Source organism: Gigantopelta aegis, chromosome 10 (assembly GCF_016097555.1).
Source record: "Gigantopelta aegis isolate Gae_Host chromosome 10, Gae_host_genome, whole genome shotgun sequence".
NCBI classification, from domain to species: domain Eukaryota; kingdom Metazoa; phylum Mollusca; class Gastropoda; order Neomphalida; family Peltospiridae; genus Gigantopelta; species Gigantopelta aegis.
Genome location: NC_054708.1, coordinates 61940134 through 61962268, shown reverse-complemented (window position 1 = coordinate 61962268; position 22135 = coordinate 61940134). Strand labels below are relative to the sequence as shown.

The window sequence follows — 22135 nt, the reverse complement described above, 5'->3', positions numbered from 1 at the left end:
CGTCCACACTGCCTCAGAGTAGTGAAAATGGATGACCGGTGACTTCTCACTGTTTGAACCTTCAGCTGTCTTTCTTGGACAAGAGCCAGAAAGTACTCAGCTAAATCATTAACAGTAGGCGACAAGGGATCCACGTCCCTCTCAGTCGCCCAACAAACCCAAGAGCGCCAGTGACACTGGTAGACCCTCTCCGTAGACTGGCACTTCGACGAGAGACGAGCTCAGCAACCCGTTTAGAAAAGCCTCGGTTTCGGAGGGAAACCCCGACAATCACCATGCGTGAAGTCGGAAAACCTCCGGTTTCGGATGCCACTCTATCCAACGCAGTCTCTGACTGAGCAGATCGGGTATCAACAGCAACCGCACCGGCTCCTGCACTAAAAGTGACAGGAGTGGAGGAAACCAGGCTTGAGCTGCCCAACTCAGGGCTACGAGCATGACACGACAAGGTTGCTATCTGATATTTGCCAGAACCTTGTTATTCAGAACCGGAGGGGGAAAGGCGTAAAAATCCAGTCCCGTCCAGTCCATGCTCAACGCATCGTACTCCAGTGCCAGTGGGTCTGGTACCGGCGATACAAACACTGGCAACTGACTGTTCAGGTGAGTGGCAAACATATTGAGTTGAGGACTCCCCCACAACTGAAGAACTCGATAAGCCACCGTCCGGTGCAACATCCACTCCATCTGAATCGGGGAACGACGACTCAAAGCGTCCGCCAAGACGTTCATGGACGAAGGAATGTGTTTGGCCGATAACACCACTCCCCAATTGTCGCACCATTCCAGAATCTCCAAAGCCGCAAGACTCAATGACAGGGATTTGGTGCCTCCCCACCGATTGAGGTACGAAACAACCGACGTGTTGTCCGACCTCAACAAAATCCGACGATGTCGAATAACAGTCCTGAAATGGAGACAAGCGCGACGCACTGCTTCCATCTCCAACAGGTTGATGTGACGACTCATCTATGAAGGAGTCCACACCCCTGACAGATGTTGATCCAAAAGGTACACGTACGAATCCTGCGCCAAATTCTGAACCCAACGTACCACGTGTGGATTAGCCAACCCAGTTGACGTAGCCACATGCGAATGATCTAAAAGTTGATGACGCTGTACAGGCGCCCCAACAACAGAAGGGACGCCTACTGGCGTCGCACCCGAAACAACGCCACCCGGCTCCGTGACCGAGACAACGTTGTAAGACTTTGCGATTTCGCCAAGTGGCTCGATCACCGAAGTAGCGCCGAAAGACGCGTTGGCCGAAACGGCGCCCTCGGACGCCACAACCAACCCTGCACCAGAAATCTGGTGAGCCAAACAGCGCCGCGAAGCGGACTTCATTCTAGAGCTAATCGACCCCTCCACAGAAGGACCGATAACCCTGCCGCCATCAGCAAGATGGGATTCGGAACTGAGAGACACAGTCGTTCCTGCCACGACTGCACTCCCTCCGACTGACGCCCCCGTTACAACCGTAACCGGCGCCGCCTCCACCAACGGAGGCAAAAGCAAATCCCCAGGTCGAACGGAGCCCGACCTGGAAGAAACCTTCCCTGCTTCAGCCGAAACAGGGAGCAACAGCGCCCCCTCCGCGCCAAGCGGCGCTTCGGGTTTACTGGTATCACCATGAAGATGGCGAACAGAAGAGGAGGCGCCCTTGCGCCTACCACTTGTCCGCGGGCTCTTTGAACTGGACACCGACTTGCCGACCGCCGGCAAATCGGTATGGAGCACGACCCCGGAGGTTGCCACTGTGCTCCGCCCGTCCCGTTCACGTCTAATCATCCTCTTTCGCTCGGCTCGGCGTCTCGGCGTCTTCTTAGCCTTCCCCCACGTGGAGGGGGACCAATTTACACAGATATGACACTGGCATTCAAAACAACAAGAACGACATGCCCGACATAACAAATGCTAATCAAACTGGGGCAATCGTTTAAGACAACCCCTCTCGGCACACACAACCTACCGGTTGGAGCCCGAGGAAGCCGTGTCAGACATTAACCCCCTGTGTAAATTACCCAAAAGACTTCGTATGACAGAGTAAAACAAAATTGCAAATTAATAAACAATCTGACAAAAATTTTACTACACAACTCGAACATGACTGCAATGGAGGATTGCTGAATCAAAAACGAGGATATATGGTCTACCCATGCGCCGGTGTAGATTATACATCCGGCAAGGGGAGATAATTCTGCAGTGGAGGTTATAACTCAGGGTCATATAACATTGTTGGTGTGCTAGTATGGTAAGTTGAATAATACTAATTTGGAGTGGGGGTCATACATTTAGTGGGGGTGAGGGGACACAGTCTGTAATGGAGGACAAAACCAATACATTTTATCCTTATTTGGGGTGACAGACCCTTCCTACCACTCCAACCCCAGTTCCTACAGGACTGTATATATAGAAAACCACTAACCTGTTTTTCTTGTATATTCAGGAAATATATATTATCTATAAATGTATGTGGACAATAAAGTATAATGAGATTGTCTGTTTGTTTTGTTTAACGATACCACTAGAGCACATCAGGCCCATAGCATGGTGGACAATTGAACGAGTGCCGAAGGTGCGAGGTATTTGGGGAAGGGTCCGGGGGTATGATTCAAAGGTTATTTGCCCGTTACTGTAACTCTCGCCAGTAATCTCGATCCGTTAGTCTTGCTATAATTTTTACATTTAGTCGAGATGTAAAAGTTATCAAAAAAAAAAAAGCCAAAATTTTATTTGGGGGGGGGGGGGGGGCTCGGGCCACCCTGGCCAACCCCCATGCTACGGGCCTGAACATTGATTAATATCATGGCCTTTGACCAGTTGTGGTGCACTGGTTGGAATGAAAATAAACACAATCAGTTGAATGAATCCACCAAGGTGGTTCGATCCTGCAATGCAAGCACCTCAAGCGAGCACTCAAACCGACTGAATGAAATCGCTCCCCTCAGGTATGGCACCAATTTCAAAAATAAGCTGGTAGCAGGCATATCACTTGGGTATATTGGGATTGGTGCATGTGCCTTTTTGGTGTGGTGTGGTGTGGAATGGAAAATTTAAAATATTAAATAATATTGGCCACAAAATGTAACAGTTCATTATACAAATAAACCCTGTTATAAAAAAAAAAAATCATTAAATGTGGTACCATTTGTTTGCAGGACACATACAGGTATCTAGTGCCCTTTATGGACAAGTGGTTGAGATATGGAATGACCTTTATAGCAGATTTGTCTAACCATATGATATTGGACTACTCACGCTGTCAGGCAACACAAATATCTTAAAAGGGACTGACCTCAATATACATGTACTAGTATGTACAATGTTATCAGTGTGTTATACAATGTAGTACCTACAGGACTGAACTTCAGCTGGCTATAGGGTGTGGTAAAACACAAACAGGTGAATGGGTGTATGGTTACACACATGTTTTCTCTAACCCGCTGCCTGCCCTGTGTTACAGAATTACCTCAGTGGGCTACGTGAACAGGTGCAGTACAACTGCTGAAAATCATTGACTACAAATATTTATCAAAATATACCTTATTCCACATTCCAAAAGAGTCACTCAGACTGCATTATAGCTATAGTTTTTATTACTGATATTACATATATATATATATGTGTGATATAAATATTACATTAACCAAAAACTCAATAAAAACAATAATAAAGTTAACTTAATATTTCTCAGCAACAAAATATATTTATACAGTTACTTATAAAAATGATAACTGAAATCTCTGGTGGTATAGAACTGTCATCGACATAATGACATAATTAGGATTATGGTTAGGGTTAGAGTTAATTTTTACAATATGTTGTGATAAATTTTCTAATTATATTGACTTAATTATGCTGTCATATTGACAAAATGCCTAGAAAATGTTTATAAATCATGTTATTATGTCGCTGGCATAGACCTCCATAGAAATGTGATATTTTTGGCAAACCATTTTCAGTATATAGATGGTTGGTTTTGTTTGACACCACGAAAGCATATTGATTTATTAATCATCGGCTATTGGATGTCAAACATTCGGTAACTTTGACACAGTCTTAGAGAGGAAACCCGCTACATTTTTCTATTAGTAGCAAGGGATCTTTTATATGCACCATCCCACAGACAGGATAGCACATACCACGGCTTTTGATATACCAGTCATGGTGCACTGGCTGGAACAAGAAATAGCCCAATGGTCCCACTGACGGGGATCGATCCCAAACCGACCGCACATCAAGCGAGCGGTTTACCACTGGGCTACGTCTCGCCCCAGTATATACCTGTAGATGGATGATGCTTCATGTTTTTTATCAAATTATATACCCTAACAGTAGTTACAGGTATTGCCAAAATGTTCATATTGCAATATATTGCGATATAGGAACCTAGATTGCGATATATGTTCCACAATATATTGCGAAGACCAATTCTCAATTATTAGAATTTATAAAGTGTTCTAATTTCATGTAGGCCTACACTTAGTATAAGTTAATAAATTTACGCTTGTCTTCACACTTTCATAAGCTTCTATAGATGCCATATTTACAGTGTTTACACACATGTATGAATTGCTTACCACAACAGCTCATGAAGGTACTGGCCAGTGTTTCGACCTCGGTTAATATCATATGCAAATGCATATATTTTAGCACCATTGCCATCTCTGTCTACCTCCACTCGTGCCTGAAATACCAAACATATTTAATATACATGTCATGTATCTATATCAGTATTATTACCTTTATAAACACTGAGGTTAAATAATCTTACATGTACTAACTAGATTTAAGAGATGAACCATATTGAGCCCATTATTTTCGAAACTATCTCAGCGCTGTGATATTGTAAAGCTCTCGTAAGCTATGACATCACTATATGGTATGTGCTGTAGTGACGAACTGGCATAAAAAGTGGGGGAGCAGCAATGATGGTTTTTATATATTTATACATTTTATATATATATATATATATATATATATATATATATATATATATATATATATATATATATACCTGTGTGTGTGCCCGCCCCCACTTTTTGGCACCTTCTTATGCCCATGTGATGTCATAACCTACTATGGTTTTACGCTTCGTAGTGCTGAGACAGCTTCGAAAATCCCTGACCTGGGTTATATTGCCTAAAATTGTTGACGGATTAAAGTAAAAAATGAAACCAGCTATAATTACCTATATGTAGGCTATTCACATGATGTTAAGTATATGACTGGTGCCCAATTAGCAACAATAGCTGTCTCCAAATTATTTATACAAGGATTTCATATATATTTCTGTCAAAACCAATGCTGCTGTGTTAAATACACATGTATACATATAAGTTTGAATTCTGTTTTGTTTAACAACACCACTAGAGCACATTGATTAATTAATCCCTGGTTATTGGATGTCAAACATTTGGTAATTTTAACTCATTATCTTTGGAGGAGACCTGTTACATTTCTCCATTAGCAGTAAGGCATTGTTTATATGCACTAGTGATTTCCCTAGAAATTTGGCAAGGCATGGTAGACCAAACACTTCTGGGGTATTTTCACCATTTTCGGGGGCACTTGTATTTCATTAAAAAAGACAAAAATTAATTGAAATGAACATTAATGTAATTTATGTGTTTGCTTTAATAAATGAATGGCAAAAGATAAAAGGCATATTTTATTAATTAATAATACCTTTTTGGGTGTTTTATAAAGGCAATTTTAGAATTAATTACTGAAAAAGGCTTGTTTAATCTCAGGGCAGTATGGTGCTGATTAAGGCAAGATGGTGCTAGACTAATGAGACATGGTGCTGTTCCATGCTAAAACAAGCTAGGAAAAACACTATGCACTTTCCCACAGACAGGACATCAATGTCGAACAGCTCTTTCGTAGAAGAACATGCCTACATAGACCCCTCTTGGATCTCTCCTTGCTACATCACACACTCACTACCAACTATCCACCTATGGATAATACATGGACTTTGATATACCATCAGCAAAGCACAGGTTACACTAGGGGGCAGATTGACCCTTATATAAATAGGCTTACAACCTGCATGACAGCTGAGGTAGGCACTGATCTAAGCAGTGAAATACACTGCAGTCTGAGTTATAGTGGAACATAACATCTACCAGTGATGTACATGTTTATATTAGGCCTTTGAAAAACATATGTGTTTCCAGTTTCCCGACCTACTTTAATTTTATCTACTGACAACAGAAATTGTTTGAAGCAAATTTTTTTTAAATAAAACTAAAATGATTTTTGAAAAATTAAGATGCCTGATTTTTTGTAATCAGCAAACTGAATTCGGAACACCTCGACTGATTATGGTTTCTTGGTTTGATTCAATTTTTAAAAAAAGAAAGAAAAAAAAGTTCCTACCTACATTGTACCTACCCTGAAACCTGAAACACATATATACTGCCAAAAAAGTAACGCATAGGCGAAATATTCATGGAATTATCTCTTTAATACAAAGTGGCATAATTTTGTTATTTATGATCGTATCACAGTCAAATTTGACATGAGTTGTGACAATGTTCTTGCTATGGACTGATGGCATCTGGGCACGTTGAATCCTAGCCCATTCTTACTGCAGTGCATGTGACAGTTGTGGAAGCATCTGAGGCTCCAGGTCACGCTGGCATACACGTCTGTCTAGTTCGTCCCATAGATGTTCAATGGGGTTGAGATCTGGCGATCTTAATGGCCATGGCAGCACATTAATGTTATAATTTCGTAGGAAATCCATTGTTGCACATGCCGTATGCAGCCTTGCATTGACCTGCTGAAAGAGTTCTCTCTGTCGATCCAAAATGGGAAGCATGTGACGGTGAAGAATTTTATCCCAGTAGTGTACAGCTGTCGGGTTGCCTTGTATGAACACAAGTTGGGTGACGCAGTTGTTGGCAAAACGTTCATTGTGGCTTCTGTAAACACCTTGTCGTCCATCACGTCGCTGTAGAAGGAAACGTGACTCGTCGCTGAACCATACTTGCTGCCAGTTTCCCAAGTTCCACCTCTGTACATTCATGCACCAGCGAACCACGTAAATGTCGATGTTGACGTCGCAGGATGGGCCAAACATACAGTCGCTTAGCCCGTAAACCAGCTTATCGAAGTCGGTTCCGAATGGTTTGTGCAGACACCCTTCTCAAACCAGGTATGCATCCAGCAGTGTTCGTTGCTGTGACAGTTTGGTGACGCAAGTGCAGAATCCGCATGTAGCGATCTTGTGCTGCAGTTGTTATGCGAGGTCTTCCACGTCTGGGCCTGTCTTCAGCTGACTGAAACTGCTGGTACTTGTCCCAGAGACATGAAATGGTGCTCTGATGGACGTTCATGTGGCGTGTGACTACTGCTGACTGCGATTCACCTAACTGGAGGCGGCCTATTGCAATGTTTCGATTCGGCAGGCTTAGTCTTGGCATCTTGTAACTCGCCTACATGGAAATGAGGCATCATTGTGAGCATTGCAGCTTTAAATACCCATCACTACCCCGATCTTTTCCCCCGAGTTTCACATGCATTCGCTAAATTCTGACCATTTCACGCCGATTTCCTGCAATTATCGCACAACGTGCGTTAAATTTGTTTTAGGGTGCATTCGGGCATGCTGTCCCATTCTAGGAACATTAACAAACATGGTCATTTAGCAACATTGTACAAAAAAAACTATATTTTGTAAAATCAAACACGTTTCTTCTTTCCCTATCACCTATGCGTTTCTTTTTTGACATAGTATATATTTTTATTCCTTACTATACATCACTCAGGAGTCATGGAATTGCAGTCACATACAAAACATAAAATCTTCCAATCTAAGGTCCTAACCTCATTGTTAACAATTACGATAAATTACTCTCCTACATTGTGTACCTTTAATTATTGTTAGATTTTCCCAATAGTCTGTTCAGACAAGACCAGCCTCGGTGGCGTCATGGTTAAAGAAGAAGAAGTTTGTTTTGTTTAACGACACCACTAGAGCACACTGATTTATTAATTATCACCTACTGGATGTCAAACATATGGTCATTTTGACACAGTCATACAGAGGAAACCCACTACATTTTTTGATAGCAAGGGATCTTTTATATGCACCATCCCACAGACAGGATAGCACATACCACAGCCATTGATATTCCATTCGTGGTGCACTGGCCGGAGCGACAAACAGCCCAATGGGCTCACCAATGGGGATCGATCCTAGACCGACCTCGCATCAGGCATGCACTTTACCACTGGGCTACGTCCCACCCCATGTCATGGTTAAGGCATCAGAAAAGGCTGGTAGGTACTGGGTTCACAGCCCAGTACCGGCTCCCACCCAGAGTGGGTTTTAATGACTCAGTGGGTAGGTGTAAGACCACTACACCCTCTTCTCTCTCACTAACAACTAACCAACTAAAACCTAACCCACTGGACTGGACAGACAGCTTAGATAGCTGAGGTGTGTGCCCAGGACACCGTGCTTGAACCGTAATTGGATGTAAGCATGAAAAAAAGTTGAAATGAAATGAATGTTCAAAAGAAATTGTGAAAAATGCATTACAATAACACCGATTCCATGTTATCATGATGTTATATTACATCACATTCATCCACCCCTCTTGAAGAGCATACCATTAAAAAAAAAAGAGACACGTTTTATTTAACGACGCACTCAACACATTTTATTTACAGTTATATGGCGTCAGACATGGTTAAGGACCACACAGATATTAAGAGAGGAAACCCGCTGTCGCCACTTCATGGGCTACTCTTTTCGATTAGCAGCAAGGGATCTTTTATATGTACCATCCCAAATACAGGGTAGTACATACCACAGCCTTTGATATACCAGTCGTGGTGCACTGGCTGGAATGAGAAATAACCCAATGGGCCCACCGACGGGGATTGATCCCACACCGACCTCGGATCGAGCGAATGCTGTACCACTGGGCTATTTCCCACCCCATACCATAAAAAAAGCCAAATGTTACGACAGTAAAAATTAGATGCTTTTTGTCCTAGGAGATCTCTGTAAAGTCGATATAGGTGACATGGTTACCATCTGGTATGTGGAATCTTTGTCACTGTAATGAGGTTTTTTTTTCACAATTTCTGTTCATACAAAATGTTAGGGAAATGTAAAGGTAATTAAAGGTATGAAAGTAATTTATCATGTACAGCTGTTTTAACAATGTGGTTTGGACTTTAGACCTACCGGTACATGTATCTTCTTAACAGTCTCTGTTAGTTCAGTGTTAATATACACCTGGGTTACAATCCTACTAGTACCTGGTATAACAAAGGCAATGGTATGTGCTGTCCTGTCTGTTAGAAAGTGCATATAAAATATCCCTTGCAGCTAATGGAGAAATGTAGCAGGTTTCCTCTGAAGATGTGTCAAAATTACCAAATTCTTGACATCCAGTAGCCATGATTAATTAATCAATGTGTTCTAGTGGTGTTGTTAAACAAAAAACCCACTTTAAGTTTAACCTGTACATATGTACATGTATAAACGAATGCAATAAATAGCACGGCAAAACATCTGGTATGTGGTTCTATATTTATTACATACCACCTTTCTACATGAAGTTAGTTGAATTTGATGGAATTGATGGAATGCTGAGCATCCTGGCTAGGAATATGACGTCATTACTGGCTAGGAACATGACGTCATTACTGGACTAGGAACATGACATCGTTACTGGCTAGGGATATGACATCATTACTGGCTAGGAACATGACGTCATTACTGGCTAGGAACATGATGTCATTACTGGCTAGGGATATGATGTCATTACTGGCTAGGAACATGACATCATTACTGGCTAGGAACATGATGTCATTACTGGCTAGGGATATGATGTCATTACTGGCTAGGAACATGACATCATTACTGGCTAGGAACATGATGTCATTACTGGCTAGGGATATGATGTCATTATTGGCTAGGGATATGATGTCATTACTGGCTAGGAACATGACGTCATTACTGGCTAGGAACATGATGTCATTACTGGCTAGGGATATGATGTCATTACTGGCTAGGAACATGACATCATTACTGGCTAGGAACATGACATCGTTACTGGCTAGGGATATGACATCATTACTGGCTAGGAACATGGCATCATTACTGGCTAGGAACATGATGTCATTACTGGCTAGGGATATGATGTCATTACTGGCTAGGAACATGACATCATTACTGGCTAGGAACATGACATCATTACTGGCTAGGGATATGACATCATTACTGGCTAGGAACATGACATCATTACTGGCTAGGAACATGTCATTACTGGCTAGGGATATGATGTCATTACTGGCTAGGAACATGGCGTCATTACTGGCTAGGGACATGACGTCATTACTGGCTAGGGACATGACGTCATTACTGGCTAGGGACATGACGTCAATACTGGCTAGGGATATATCATTCAGGTGAACACGTATTACGCATGCAAGATTTTGTATCACACATATGTTCAATAAAATATTTTTTATTGCACAGTCAGAATTGTCTTTATTACTATTATAGTAAGATTAAATGAGTATGTAATAAAATATGTTTTTAATTTAAAACACCTGCAATGTCAGGTTATTCCCTGGTATTCAGTACTGAAAATTAATAATAATACTGTAGCAGCATACTTCAAGAGTGTTATTACAGTTATTTTAATTAATATTTCGTTGGTCTCAATGTAATAACGAAATATGGATAGCTGATCTCCCAGCCCCATGTGGTCATGCATCTGTCTGTTCAGCATACATAATGAAAAGTCAACTTTCAGTTCTTGTCCGACATGCATGTAAGTGTTTTAATCTTGCCTGGTAACTCACACCACCTGTGAAGCTGGTTACAAGAAGTCAACGCCAGCTTGTTTTATATACCTGTAATATCACCACATCTGCACAAAGTGAGGGGCTACTTATTAGGAGAAAAGCTTTGAAAAGCTTTTTTTTCCATTGAGTTTGAGACAAAAAATTCTGATCAACGGATACACACTGGTCACAAAAAAGATAGGCAGCATAGGTCGGATTTTTTACTTTTTATACTACATTCAACTCTACATTTCAAAAATCAAGACATTTTTTTTTAGAATTAGCCCTTTTTTCTAGGTACAGTCGCATTCCCGGAAATGCACAATGTTTTAGGCATTATTTTAATGTTTCAACTAAAACTACATGTAAATGTAGCCCGGGTGGATCTAAGGAGGGTGTGTGTGATCAGCCACATTTGAATGGGTGGGAAGTACATGTAGTCCAGTGGTAAATCGCTCGCCTGATACACGATCAGTCTGGGATCGATCCCTGTCGGTGGGCCCATTAAGCTATTTCTTGTTCCAGCTACTAGCTGGTGCACCACAACTGGTATACCAAAGGCTGTGGTATGTTCTATCCATTCTGTGGGATGGTGCATACAAAAGATTCCTTACTACTAATGTAAATATTTAACGGGTTTCCTCTCTAAGACTGTATGCCGACATTACCAGATGTTTGACATCCAATAGCCAGGGTGGGACGTAGCCCAGTGGTAAAGCATTCACTTAATGCACGGTCCGTCTAGGATCGATCCCCATCAGTGGCCCCAATGGGCTATTTCTCATTCCAGCCAGTGCTCCAAAACTGGTATAACAAAGGATGTGGTATGTACTATCCTACCTGTGGGATGGTGCATATAAAAGATCCCTTGCTGCTAATCGAAAAGAGTAGCCCATGAAGTGGCGATAACGTGTTTCTTCTCTCAATATCTGTGTGGTCCTTAACCATATGTCTGACGCCATTTAACCGTAAATAAAATGTGTTGAGTGCATTGTTAAATAAAACATTTTCCTTTCCAATAGCCGATGATTAACAAATCAATGTGCTCTATAGTCTGGAAGGAAGGTAATGTTTTTATTTAACGACTTACTCAACACATTTTATTTACAGTTATATGGCATCAGACATGGTTAAGGACCACACAGATATTGAAAGAGAAAACTGCTGTCACCACTTCATGGGCTACTCTTTTTGATTAGCCGCAAGGAATCTTTCATATGCACCATCTCACAGACAGGATAGTACATCCCACAGCCTTTGTTACACCAGATGTGGAGCACTGGATGGAACGAGAAATAGCCCAATGGGGCCACCAACAGGGATCGATCCTAAACCGACCACGCATCAAACAAGCGCTTTACCACTGGACTACGTTCCACCCATCTATACTAGTGCTGTCATTAAACAAAACAAACTTTTAACTTTTTTTAACAGTCACATTTGAACCTTACATGTCAAACATTGATTATACAGAGTACTCGTTGTTGTTTAAACAAACATAATTTATCCTACAAATATCTGACACATATGAATAATACTCCATCTTAAATATAAGACCAGTTGATCTTACCTCGAATGCAAACTGTTCAACCAGAGATATGTCACGTTCATCGAGCAGAGCATACTTTGTCTGAAAAGGAAAAAACGTTTGTCACAAAACGAAGAAAGATAAACAAGTTATACATGTATACATATACATATATACATATACACATACACATACACATACATACATACACGTACACACATACACATACACATACACACAATGAAACCTGTCTAAACCAGATCACCTCAGAGATCTAATATTTATCCAATTTACACAGGATCCAGTGTTTAGAGGGTTGTGTTTTACAATTTATAAAACTTGGGACCATGAAACATGGTCGGTTTTGACAGGATTCTGTCAAATCAGGGTCCAGTTTAGACAGATCACTATAAACCAGGACATATATTCATTATTTTTAAACATAAGATACTGAATCCTAAGCCAGTTCTATATTAAACTAATTCAATTACGTTTCGTTAATCATTACAACAGAACTTTTCTTTATTATTTATTTTCTATTAAGATTCAACATCACCATACACTGGGAACCTACATGTATATCTGCCACATTCATCTGTTCACGACTGCTTGATGTCTACGCTCAGTGTATAGCCACATAGACTTAACAGCCCTATACACTAGGAACCTACATGTATATCTGCCACATTCATCTGTTCATGACTGCTTGATGTCTATGCCCAGTGTATAGCCACATAGACTTAACAGCCCTATACACTAGGAACCTACATGTATAGCTCCCACATTCATCTGTTCATGACTGTTTGATGTCTCTGTTTAGTGTATAGTCACATAGACTTAACAGCCCTATACACTAGGAACCTGTATGTATATCTCCCACATCCATCTGTTCACGACTGCTTGATGTCTATGTTTAGTGTATAGCAAAATAGACTTAACAGCCCTATACACTAGGAACCTGTATGTATATCTGCCACATCCATCTGTTCACGACTGCTTGATGTCTATGTTTAGTGTATAGCCACATAGACTTAACAGCCCTATACACTAGGAACCTGTATGTATCTCTCTCACATTCATCTGTTCACGACTGCTTGATGTCTATGTTTAGTGTATAGCCACATAGACTTAACAGCCCTATACACTAGGAACCTGTATGTATATCTGCCACATTCATCTGTTCATGACTGCTTGATGTCTATGTTTAGTGTATAGCCACATAGACTTAACAGCCCTATACACTAGGAACCTGTATGTATATCTGCTACATTCATCTGTTCACGACTGCTTGATGTCTATGTTTAGTGTATAGCCACATAGACTTAACAGCCCTATACACTAGGAACCTGTATGTATATCTGCCACATTCATCTGTTCACGACTGCTTGATGTCTACGCTCAGTGTATAGCCACATAGACTTAACAGCCCTATACACTAGGAACCTACATGTATATCTGCCACATTCATCTGTTCACGACTGCTTGATGTATATGCCCAGTGTATAGCCACATAGACTTAACAGCCCTATACACTAGGAACCTACATGTATATCTGCCACATTCATCTGTTCATGACTGCTTGATGTCTATGCCCAGTGTATAGCCACATAGACTTAACAGCCCTATACACTAGGAACCTGTATGTATATCTCTCACATTCATCTGTTCACGACTGCTTGATGTCTATGTTTAGTGTATAGCCACATAGACTTAACAGCCCTATACACTAGGAACCTGTATGTATATCTGCCACATTCATCTGTTCACGACTGCTTGATGTCTATGTTTAGTGTATAGCCACATAGACTTAACAGCCCTATACACTAGGAACCTGTATGTATATCTGCCACATTCATCTGTTCACGACTGCTTGATGTCTATGTTTAGTGTATAGCCACATAGACTTAACAGCCCTATACACTAGGAACCTGTATGTATATCTGCCACATTCATCTGTTCACGACTGCTTGATGTCTATGTTTAGTGTATAGCCACATAGACTTAACAGCCCTATACACTAGGAACCTGTATGTATATCTGCCACATTCATCTGTTCACGACTGCTTGATGTCTATGTTTAGTGTATAGCCACATAGACTTAACAGCCCTATACACTAGGAACCTGTATGTATATCTGCCACATTCATCTGTTCACGACTGCTTGATGTCTATGTTTAGTGTATAGCCACATAGACTTAACAGCCCTATACACTAGGAACCTGTATGTATATCTGCCACATTCATCTGTTCACGACTGCTTGATGTCTATGTTTAGTGTATAGCCACATAGACTTAACAGCCCTATACACTAGGAACCTGTATGTATATCTGCCACATTCATCTGTTCATGACTGCTTGATGTCTATGTTTAGTGTATAGCCACATAGACTTAACAGCCCTATACACTAGGAACCTGTATGTATATCTGCCACATTCATCTGTTCACGACTGCTTGATGTCTATGTTTAGTGTATAGCCACATAGACTTAACAGCCCTATACACTAGGAACCTGTATGTATATCTGCCACATTCATCTGTTCACGACTGCTTGATGTCTATGTTTAGTGTATAGCCACATAGACTTAACAGCCCTATACACTAGGAACCTGTATGTATATCTGCCACATTCATCTGTTCACGACTGCTTGATGTCTATGTTTAGTGTATAGCCACATAGACTTAACAGCCCTATACACTAGGAACCTGTATGTATATCTCCCACATTCATCTGTTCACGACTGCTTGATGTCTATGTTTAGTGTATAGCCACATAGACTTAACAGCCCTATACACTAGGAACCTGTATGTATATCTGCCACATTCATCTGTTCACGACTGCTTGATGTCTATGTTTAGTGTATAGCCACATAGACTTAACAGCCCTATACACTAGGAACCTGTATGTATATCTGCCACATTCATCTGTTCACGACTGCTTGATGTCTATGTTTAGTGTATAGCCACATAGACTTAACAGCCCTATACACTAGGAACCTGTATGTATATCTGCCACATTCATCTGTTCACGACTGCTTGATGTCTATGTTTAGTGTATAGCCACATAGACTTAACAGCCCTATACACTAGGAACCTGTATGTATATCTGCCACATTCATCTGTTCACGACTGCTTGATGTCTATGTTTAGTGTATAGCCACATAGACTTAACAGCCCTATACACTAGGAACCTGTATGTATATCTGCCACATTCATCTGTTCACGACTGCTTGATGTCTATGTTTAGTGTATAGCCACATAGACTTAACAGCCCTATACACTAGGAACCTGTATGTATATCTGCCACATTCATCTGTTCACGACTGCTTGATGTCTATGTTTAGTGTATAGCCACATAGACTTAACAGCCCTATACACTAGGAACCTGTATGTATATCTGCCACATTCATCTGTTCACGACTGCTTGATGTCTATGTTTAGTGTATAGCCACATAGACTTAACAGCCCTATACACTAGGAACCTGTATGTATATCTGCCACATTCATCTGTTCACGACTGCTTGATGTCTATGTTTAGTGTATAGCCACATAGACTTAACAGCCCTATACACTAGGAACCTGTATGTATATCTGCCACATTCATCTGTTCACGACTGCTTGATGTCTATGTTTAGTGTATAGCCACATAGACTTAACAGCCCTATACACTAGGAACCTGTATGTATATCTGCCACATTCATCTGTTCACGACTGCTTGATGTCTATGTTTAGTGTATAGCCACATAGACTTAACAGCCCTATACACTAGGAACCTGTATGTATATCTGCCACATTCATCTGTTCACGACTGCTTGATGTCTATGTTTAGTGTATAGCCACATAGACTTAACAGCCCTATACACTAGGAACCTGTATGTATATCTGCCACATTCATCTGTTCACGACTGCTTGATGTCTATGTTTAGTGTATAGCCACATAGACTTAACAGCCCTATACACTAGGAACCTGTATGTATATCTGCCACATTCATCTGTTCACGACTGCTTGATGTCTATGTTTAGTGTATAGCCACATAGACTTAACAGCCCTATACACTAGGAACCTGTATGTATATCTGCCACATTCATCTGTTCACGACTGCTTGATGTCTATGTTTAGTGTATAGCCACATAGACTTAACAGCCCTATACACTAGGAACCTGTATGTATATCTGCCACATTCATCTGTTCACGACTGCTTGATGTCTATGTTTAGTGTATAGCCACATAGACTTAACAGCCCTATACACTAGGAACCTGTATGTATATCTGCCACATTCATCTGTTCACGACTGCTTGATGTCTATGTTTAGTGTATAGCCACATAGACTTAACAGCCCTATACACTAGGAACCTGTATGTATATCTGCCACATTCATCTGTTCACGACTGCTTGATGTCTATGTTTAGTGTATAGCCACATAGACTTAACAGCCCTATACACTAGGAACCTGTATGTATATCTGCCACATTCATCTGTTCACGACTGCTTGATGTCTATGTTTAGTGTATAGCCACATAGACTTAACAGCCCTATACACTAGGAACCTGTATGTATATCTGCCACATTCATCTGTTCACGACTGCTTGATGTCTATGTTTAGTGTATAGCCACATAGACTTAACAGCCCTATACACTAGGAACCTGTATGTATGCTTGATGTCTATGTTTAGTGTATAGCTAGACTTAACACATTAGGAACATCTGTTCACGACTGCTTGATGTCTATGTTTAGTGTATAGCCACATAGACTTAACAGCCCTATACACTAGGAACCTGTATGTATATCTGCCACATTCATCTGTTCACGACTGCTTGATGTCTATGTTTAGTGTATAGCCACATAGACTTAACAGCCCTATACACTAGGAACCTGTATGTAAATCTGCCACATTCATCTGTTCACGACTGCTTGATGTCTATGTTTAGTGTATAGCCACATAGACTTAACAGCCCTATACACTAGGAACCTGTATGTATATCTGCTACATTCATCTGTTCACGACTGCTTGATGTCTATGTTTAGTGTATAGCCACATAGACTTAACAGCCCTATACACTAGGAACCTGTATGTATATCTGCCACATTCATCTGTTCACGACTGCTTGATGTCTATGTTTAGTGTATAGCCACATAGACTTAACAGCCCTATACACTAGGAACCTGTATGTATATCTGCCACATTCATCTGTTCATGACTGCTTGATGTCTATGTTTAGTGTATAGCCACATAGACTTAACAGCCCTATACACTAGGAACCTGTATGTATATCTGCCACATTCATCTGTTCACGACTGCTTGATGTCTATGTTTAGTGTATAGCCACATAGACTTAACAGCCCTATACACTAGGAACCTGTATGTATATCTGCCACATTCATCTGTTAATGACTGCTTGATGTCTATGTTTAGTGTATAGCCACATAGACTTAACAGCCCTATACACTAGGAACCTGTATGTATATCTGCCACATCCATCTGTTCACGACTGCTTGATGTCTATGTTTAGTGTATAGCCACATAGACTTAACAGCCCTATACACTAGGAACCTGTATGTATATCTGCTACATTCATCTGTTCACGACTGCTTGATGTCTATGTTTAGTGTATAGCCACATAGACTTAACAGCCCTATACACTAGGAACCTGTATGTATATCTGCCACATCCATCTGTTCACGACTGCTTGATGTCTATGTTTAGTGTATAGCCACATAGACTTAACAGCCCTATACACTAGGAACCTGTATGTATATCTGCCACATCCATCTGTTCACGACTGCTTGATGTCTATGTTTAGTGTATAGCCACATAGACTTAACAGCCCTATACACTAGGAACCTCTGTATGTATATCTGCCACATTCATCTGTTCACGACTGCTTGATGTCTATGTTTAGTGTATAGCCACATAGACTTAACAGCCCTATACACTAGGAACCTGTTTGTATATCTCCCACATTCATCTGTTCACAACTGCTTGATGTCTATGTTTAGTGTATAGCCACATAGACTTAACAGCCCTATACACTAGGAACCTGTTTGTATATCTCCCACATTCATCTGTTCACGACTGCTTGATGTCTATGTTTAGTGTATAGCCACATAGACTTAACAGCCCTATACACTAGGAACCTGTATGTATATCTGCCACATTCATCTGTTCACGACTGCTTGATGTCTATGTTTAGTGTATAGCCACATAGACTTAACAGCCCTATACACTAGGAACCTGTATGTATATCTGCCACATTCATCTGTTCACGACTGCTTGATGTCTATGTTTAGTGTATAGCCACATAGACTTAACAGCCCTATACACTAGGAACCTGTATGTATATCTGCCACATTCATCTGTTCATGACTGCTTGATGTCTATGTTTAGTGTATAGCCACATAGACTTAACAGCCCTATACACTAGGAACCTGTATGTATATCTGCTACATTCATCTGTTCACGACTGCTTGATGTCTATGTTTAGTGTATAGCCACATAGACTTAACAGCCCTATACACTAGGAACCTGTATGTATATCTGCCACATTCATCTGTTCACGACTGCTTGATGTCTATGTTTAGTGTATAGCCACATAGACTTAACAGCCCTATACACTAGGAACCTGTATGTAAATCTGCCACATTCATCTGTTCATGACTGCTTGATGTCTATGTTTAGTGTATAGCCACATAGACTTAACAGCCCTATACACTAGGAACCTGTATGTATATCTGCTACATTCATCTGTTCAAGACTGCTTGATGTCTATGTTTAGTGTATAGCCACATAGACTTAACAGCCCTATACACTAGGAACCTGTATGTATATCTGCCACATTCATCTGTTCACGACTGCTTGATGTCTATGTTTAGTGTATAGCCACATAGACTTAACAGCCCTATACACTAGGAACCTGTATGTATATCTGCCACATTCATCTGTTCATGACTGCTTGATGTCTATGTTTAGTGTATAGCCACATAGACTTAACAGCCCTATACACTAGGAACCTGTATGTATATCTGCTACATTCATCTGTTCACGACTGCTTGATGTCTATGTTTAGTGTATAGCCACATAGACTTAACAGCCCTATACACTAGGAACCTGTATGTATATCTGCCACATTCATCTGTTCACGACTGCTTGATGTCTATGTTTAGTGTATAGCCACATAGACTTAACAGCCCTATACACTAGGAACCTGTATGTATATCTGCTACATTCATCTGTTCACGACTGCTTGATGTCTATGTTTAGTGTATAGCCACATAGACTTAACAGCCCTATACACTAGGAACCTGTATGTATATCTCCCACATTCATCTGTTCATGACTGCTTGATGTCTATGTTTAGTGTATAGCCACATAGACTTAACAGCCCTATACACTAGGAACCTGTTTGTATATCTCCCACATTCATCTGTTCACAACTGCTTGATGTCTATGTTTAGTGTATAGCCACATAGACTTAACAGCCCTATACACTAGGAACCTGTTTGTATATCTCCCACATTCATCTGTTCACGACTGCTTGATGTCTATGTTTAGTGTATAGCCACATAGACTTAACAGCCCTATACACTAGGAACCTGTATGTATATCTGCCACATTCATCTGTTCACGACTGCTTGATGTCTATGTTTAGTGTATAGCCACATAGACTTAACAGCCCTATACACTAGGAACCTGTATGTATATCTGCCACATTCATCTGTTCACGACTGCTTGATGTCTATGTTTAGTGTATAGCCACATAGACTTAACAGCCCTATACACTAGGAACCTGTATGTATATCTGCCACATTCATCTGTTCATGACTGCTTGATGTCTATGTTTAGTGTATAGCCACATAGACTTAACAGCCCTATACACTAGGAACCTGTATGTATATCTGCTACATTCATCTGTTCACGACTGCTTGATGTCTATGTTTAGTGTATAGCCACATAGACTTAACAGCCCTATACACTAGGAACCTGTATGTATATCTGCCACATTCATCTGTTCACGACTGCTTGATGTCTATGTTTAGTGTATAGCCACATAGACTTAACAGCCCTATACACTAGGAACCTGTATGTAAATCTGCCACATTCATCTGTTCATGACTGCTTGATGTCTATGTTTAGTGTACAGCCACATAGACTTAACAGCCCTATACACTAGGAACCTGTATGTATATCTGCTACATTCATCTGTTCAAGACTGCTTGATGTCTATGTTTAGTGTATAGCCACATAGACTTAACAGCCCTATACACTAGGAACCTGTATGTATATCTGCCACATTCATCTGTTCACGACTGCTTGATGTCTATGTTTAGTGTATAGCCACATAGACTTAACAGCCCTATACACTAGGAACCTGTATGTATATCTGCCACATTCATCTGTTCATGACTGCTTGATGTCTATGTTTAGTGTATAGCCACATAGACTTAACAGCCCTATACACTAGGAACCTGTATGTATATCTGCTACATTCATCTGTTCACGACTGCTTGATGTCTATGTTTAGTGTATAGCCACATAGACTTAACAGCCCTATACACTAGGAACCTGTATGTATATCTGCCACATTCATCTGTTCACGACTGCTTGATGTCTATGTTTAGTGTATAGCCACATAGACTTAACAGCCCTATACACTAGGAACCTGTATGTATATCTGCTACATTCATCTGTTCACGACTGCTTGATGTCTATGTTTAGTGTATAGCCACATAGACTTAACAGCCCTATACACTAGGAACCTGTATGTATATCTCCCACATTCATCTGTTCATGACTGCTTGATGTCTATGTTTAGTGTATAGCCACATAGACTTAACAGCCCTATACACTAGGAACCTGTATGTAAATCTGCCACATTCATCTGTTCACGACTGCTTGATGTCTATGTTTAGTGTATAGCCACATAGACTTAACAGCCCTATACACTAGGAACCTGTATGTATATCTGCTACATTCATCTGTTCACGACTGCTTGATGTCTATGTTTAGTGTATAGCCACATAGACTTAACAGCCCTATACACTAGGAACCTGTATGTATATCTGCCACATTCATCTGTTCACGACTGCTTGATGTCTATGTTTAGTGTATAGCCACATAGACTTAACAGCCCTATACACTAGGAACCTGTATGTATATCTGCCACATTCATCTGTTCATGACTGCTTGATGTCTATGTTTAGTGTATAGCCACATAGACTTAACAGCCCTATACACTAGGAACCTGTATGTATATCTGCCACATTCATCTGTTCACGACTGCTTGATGTCTATGTTTAGTGTATAGCCACATAGACTTAACAGCCCTATACACTAGGAACCTGTATGTATATCTGCCACATTCATCTGTTAATGACTGCTTGATGTCTATGTTTAGTGTATAGCCACATAGACTTAACAGCCCTATACACTAGGAACCTGTATGTATATCTGCCACATCCATCTGTTCACGACTGCTTGATGTCTATGTTTAGTGTATAGCCACATAGACTTAACAGCCCTATACACTAGGAACCTGTATGTATATCTGCTACATTCATCTGTTCACGACTGCTTGATGTCTATGTTTAGTGTATAGCCACATAGACTTAACAGCCCTATACACTAGGAACCTGTATGTATATCTCTCACATTCATCTGTTAATGACTGCTTGATGTCTATGTTTAGTGTATAGCCACATAGACTTAACAGCCCTATACACTAGGAACCTGTATGTCTGCTTATGGGGCAGGACGTAGCCCAGTGGTCACTCTGGAATCGATCCGTTGG

At 40.7% G+C, this 22135-nt stretch overlaps 1 protein-coding gene across 1 annotated transcript in view; it reads right to left on the bottom strand.

Annotated features, from left to right (window-relative positions):
* LOC121384401 (zinc finger MYND domain-containing protein 19-like) overlaps positions 1 to 22135 on the bottom strand; it is a 50812-nt gene that overhangs the window by 21916 nt on the left and 6761 nt on the right. The window contains exons 2-3 of the mRNA XM_041514785.1: positions 12392 to 12451; positions 4584 to 4690 (exon numbers count right to left, since the gene is read on the bottom strand). Coding sequence (XP_041370719.1) covers positions 4584 to 4690; positions 12392 to 12451 — 167 coding nt within the window. The remainder of the gene's footprint in view (positions 1 to 4583; positions 4691 to 12391; positions 12452 to 22135) is intronic.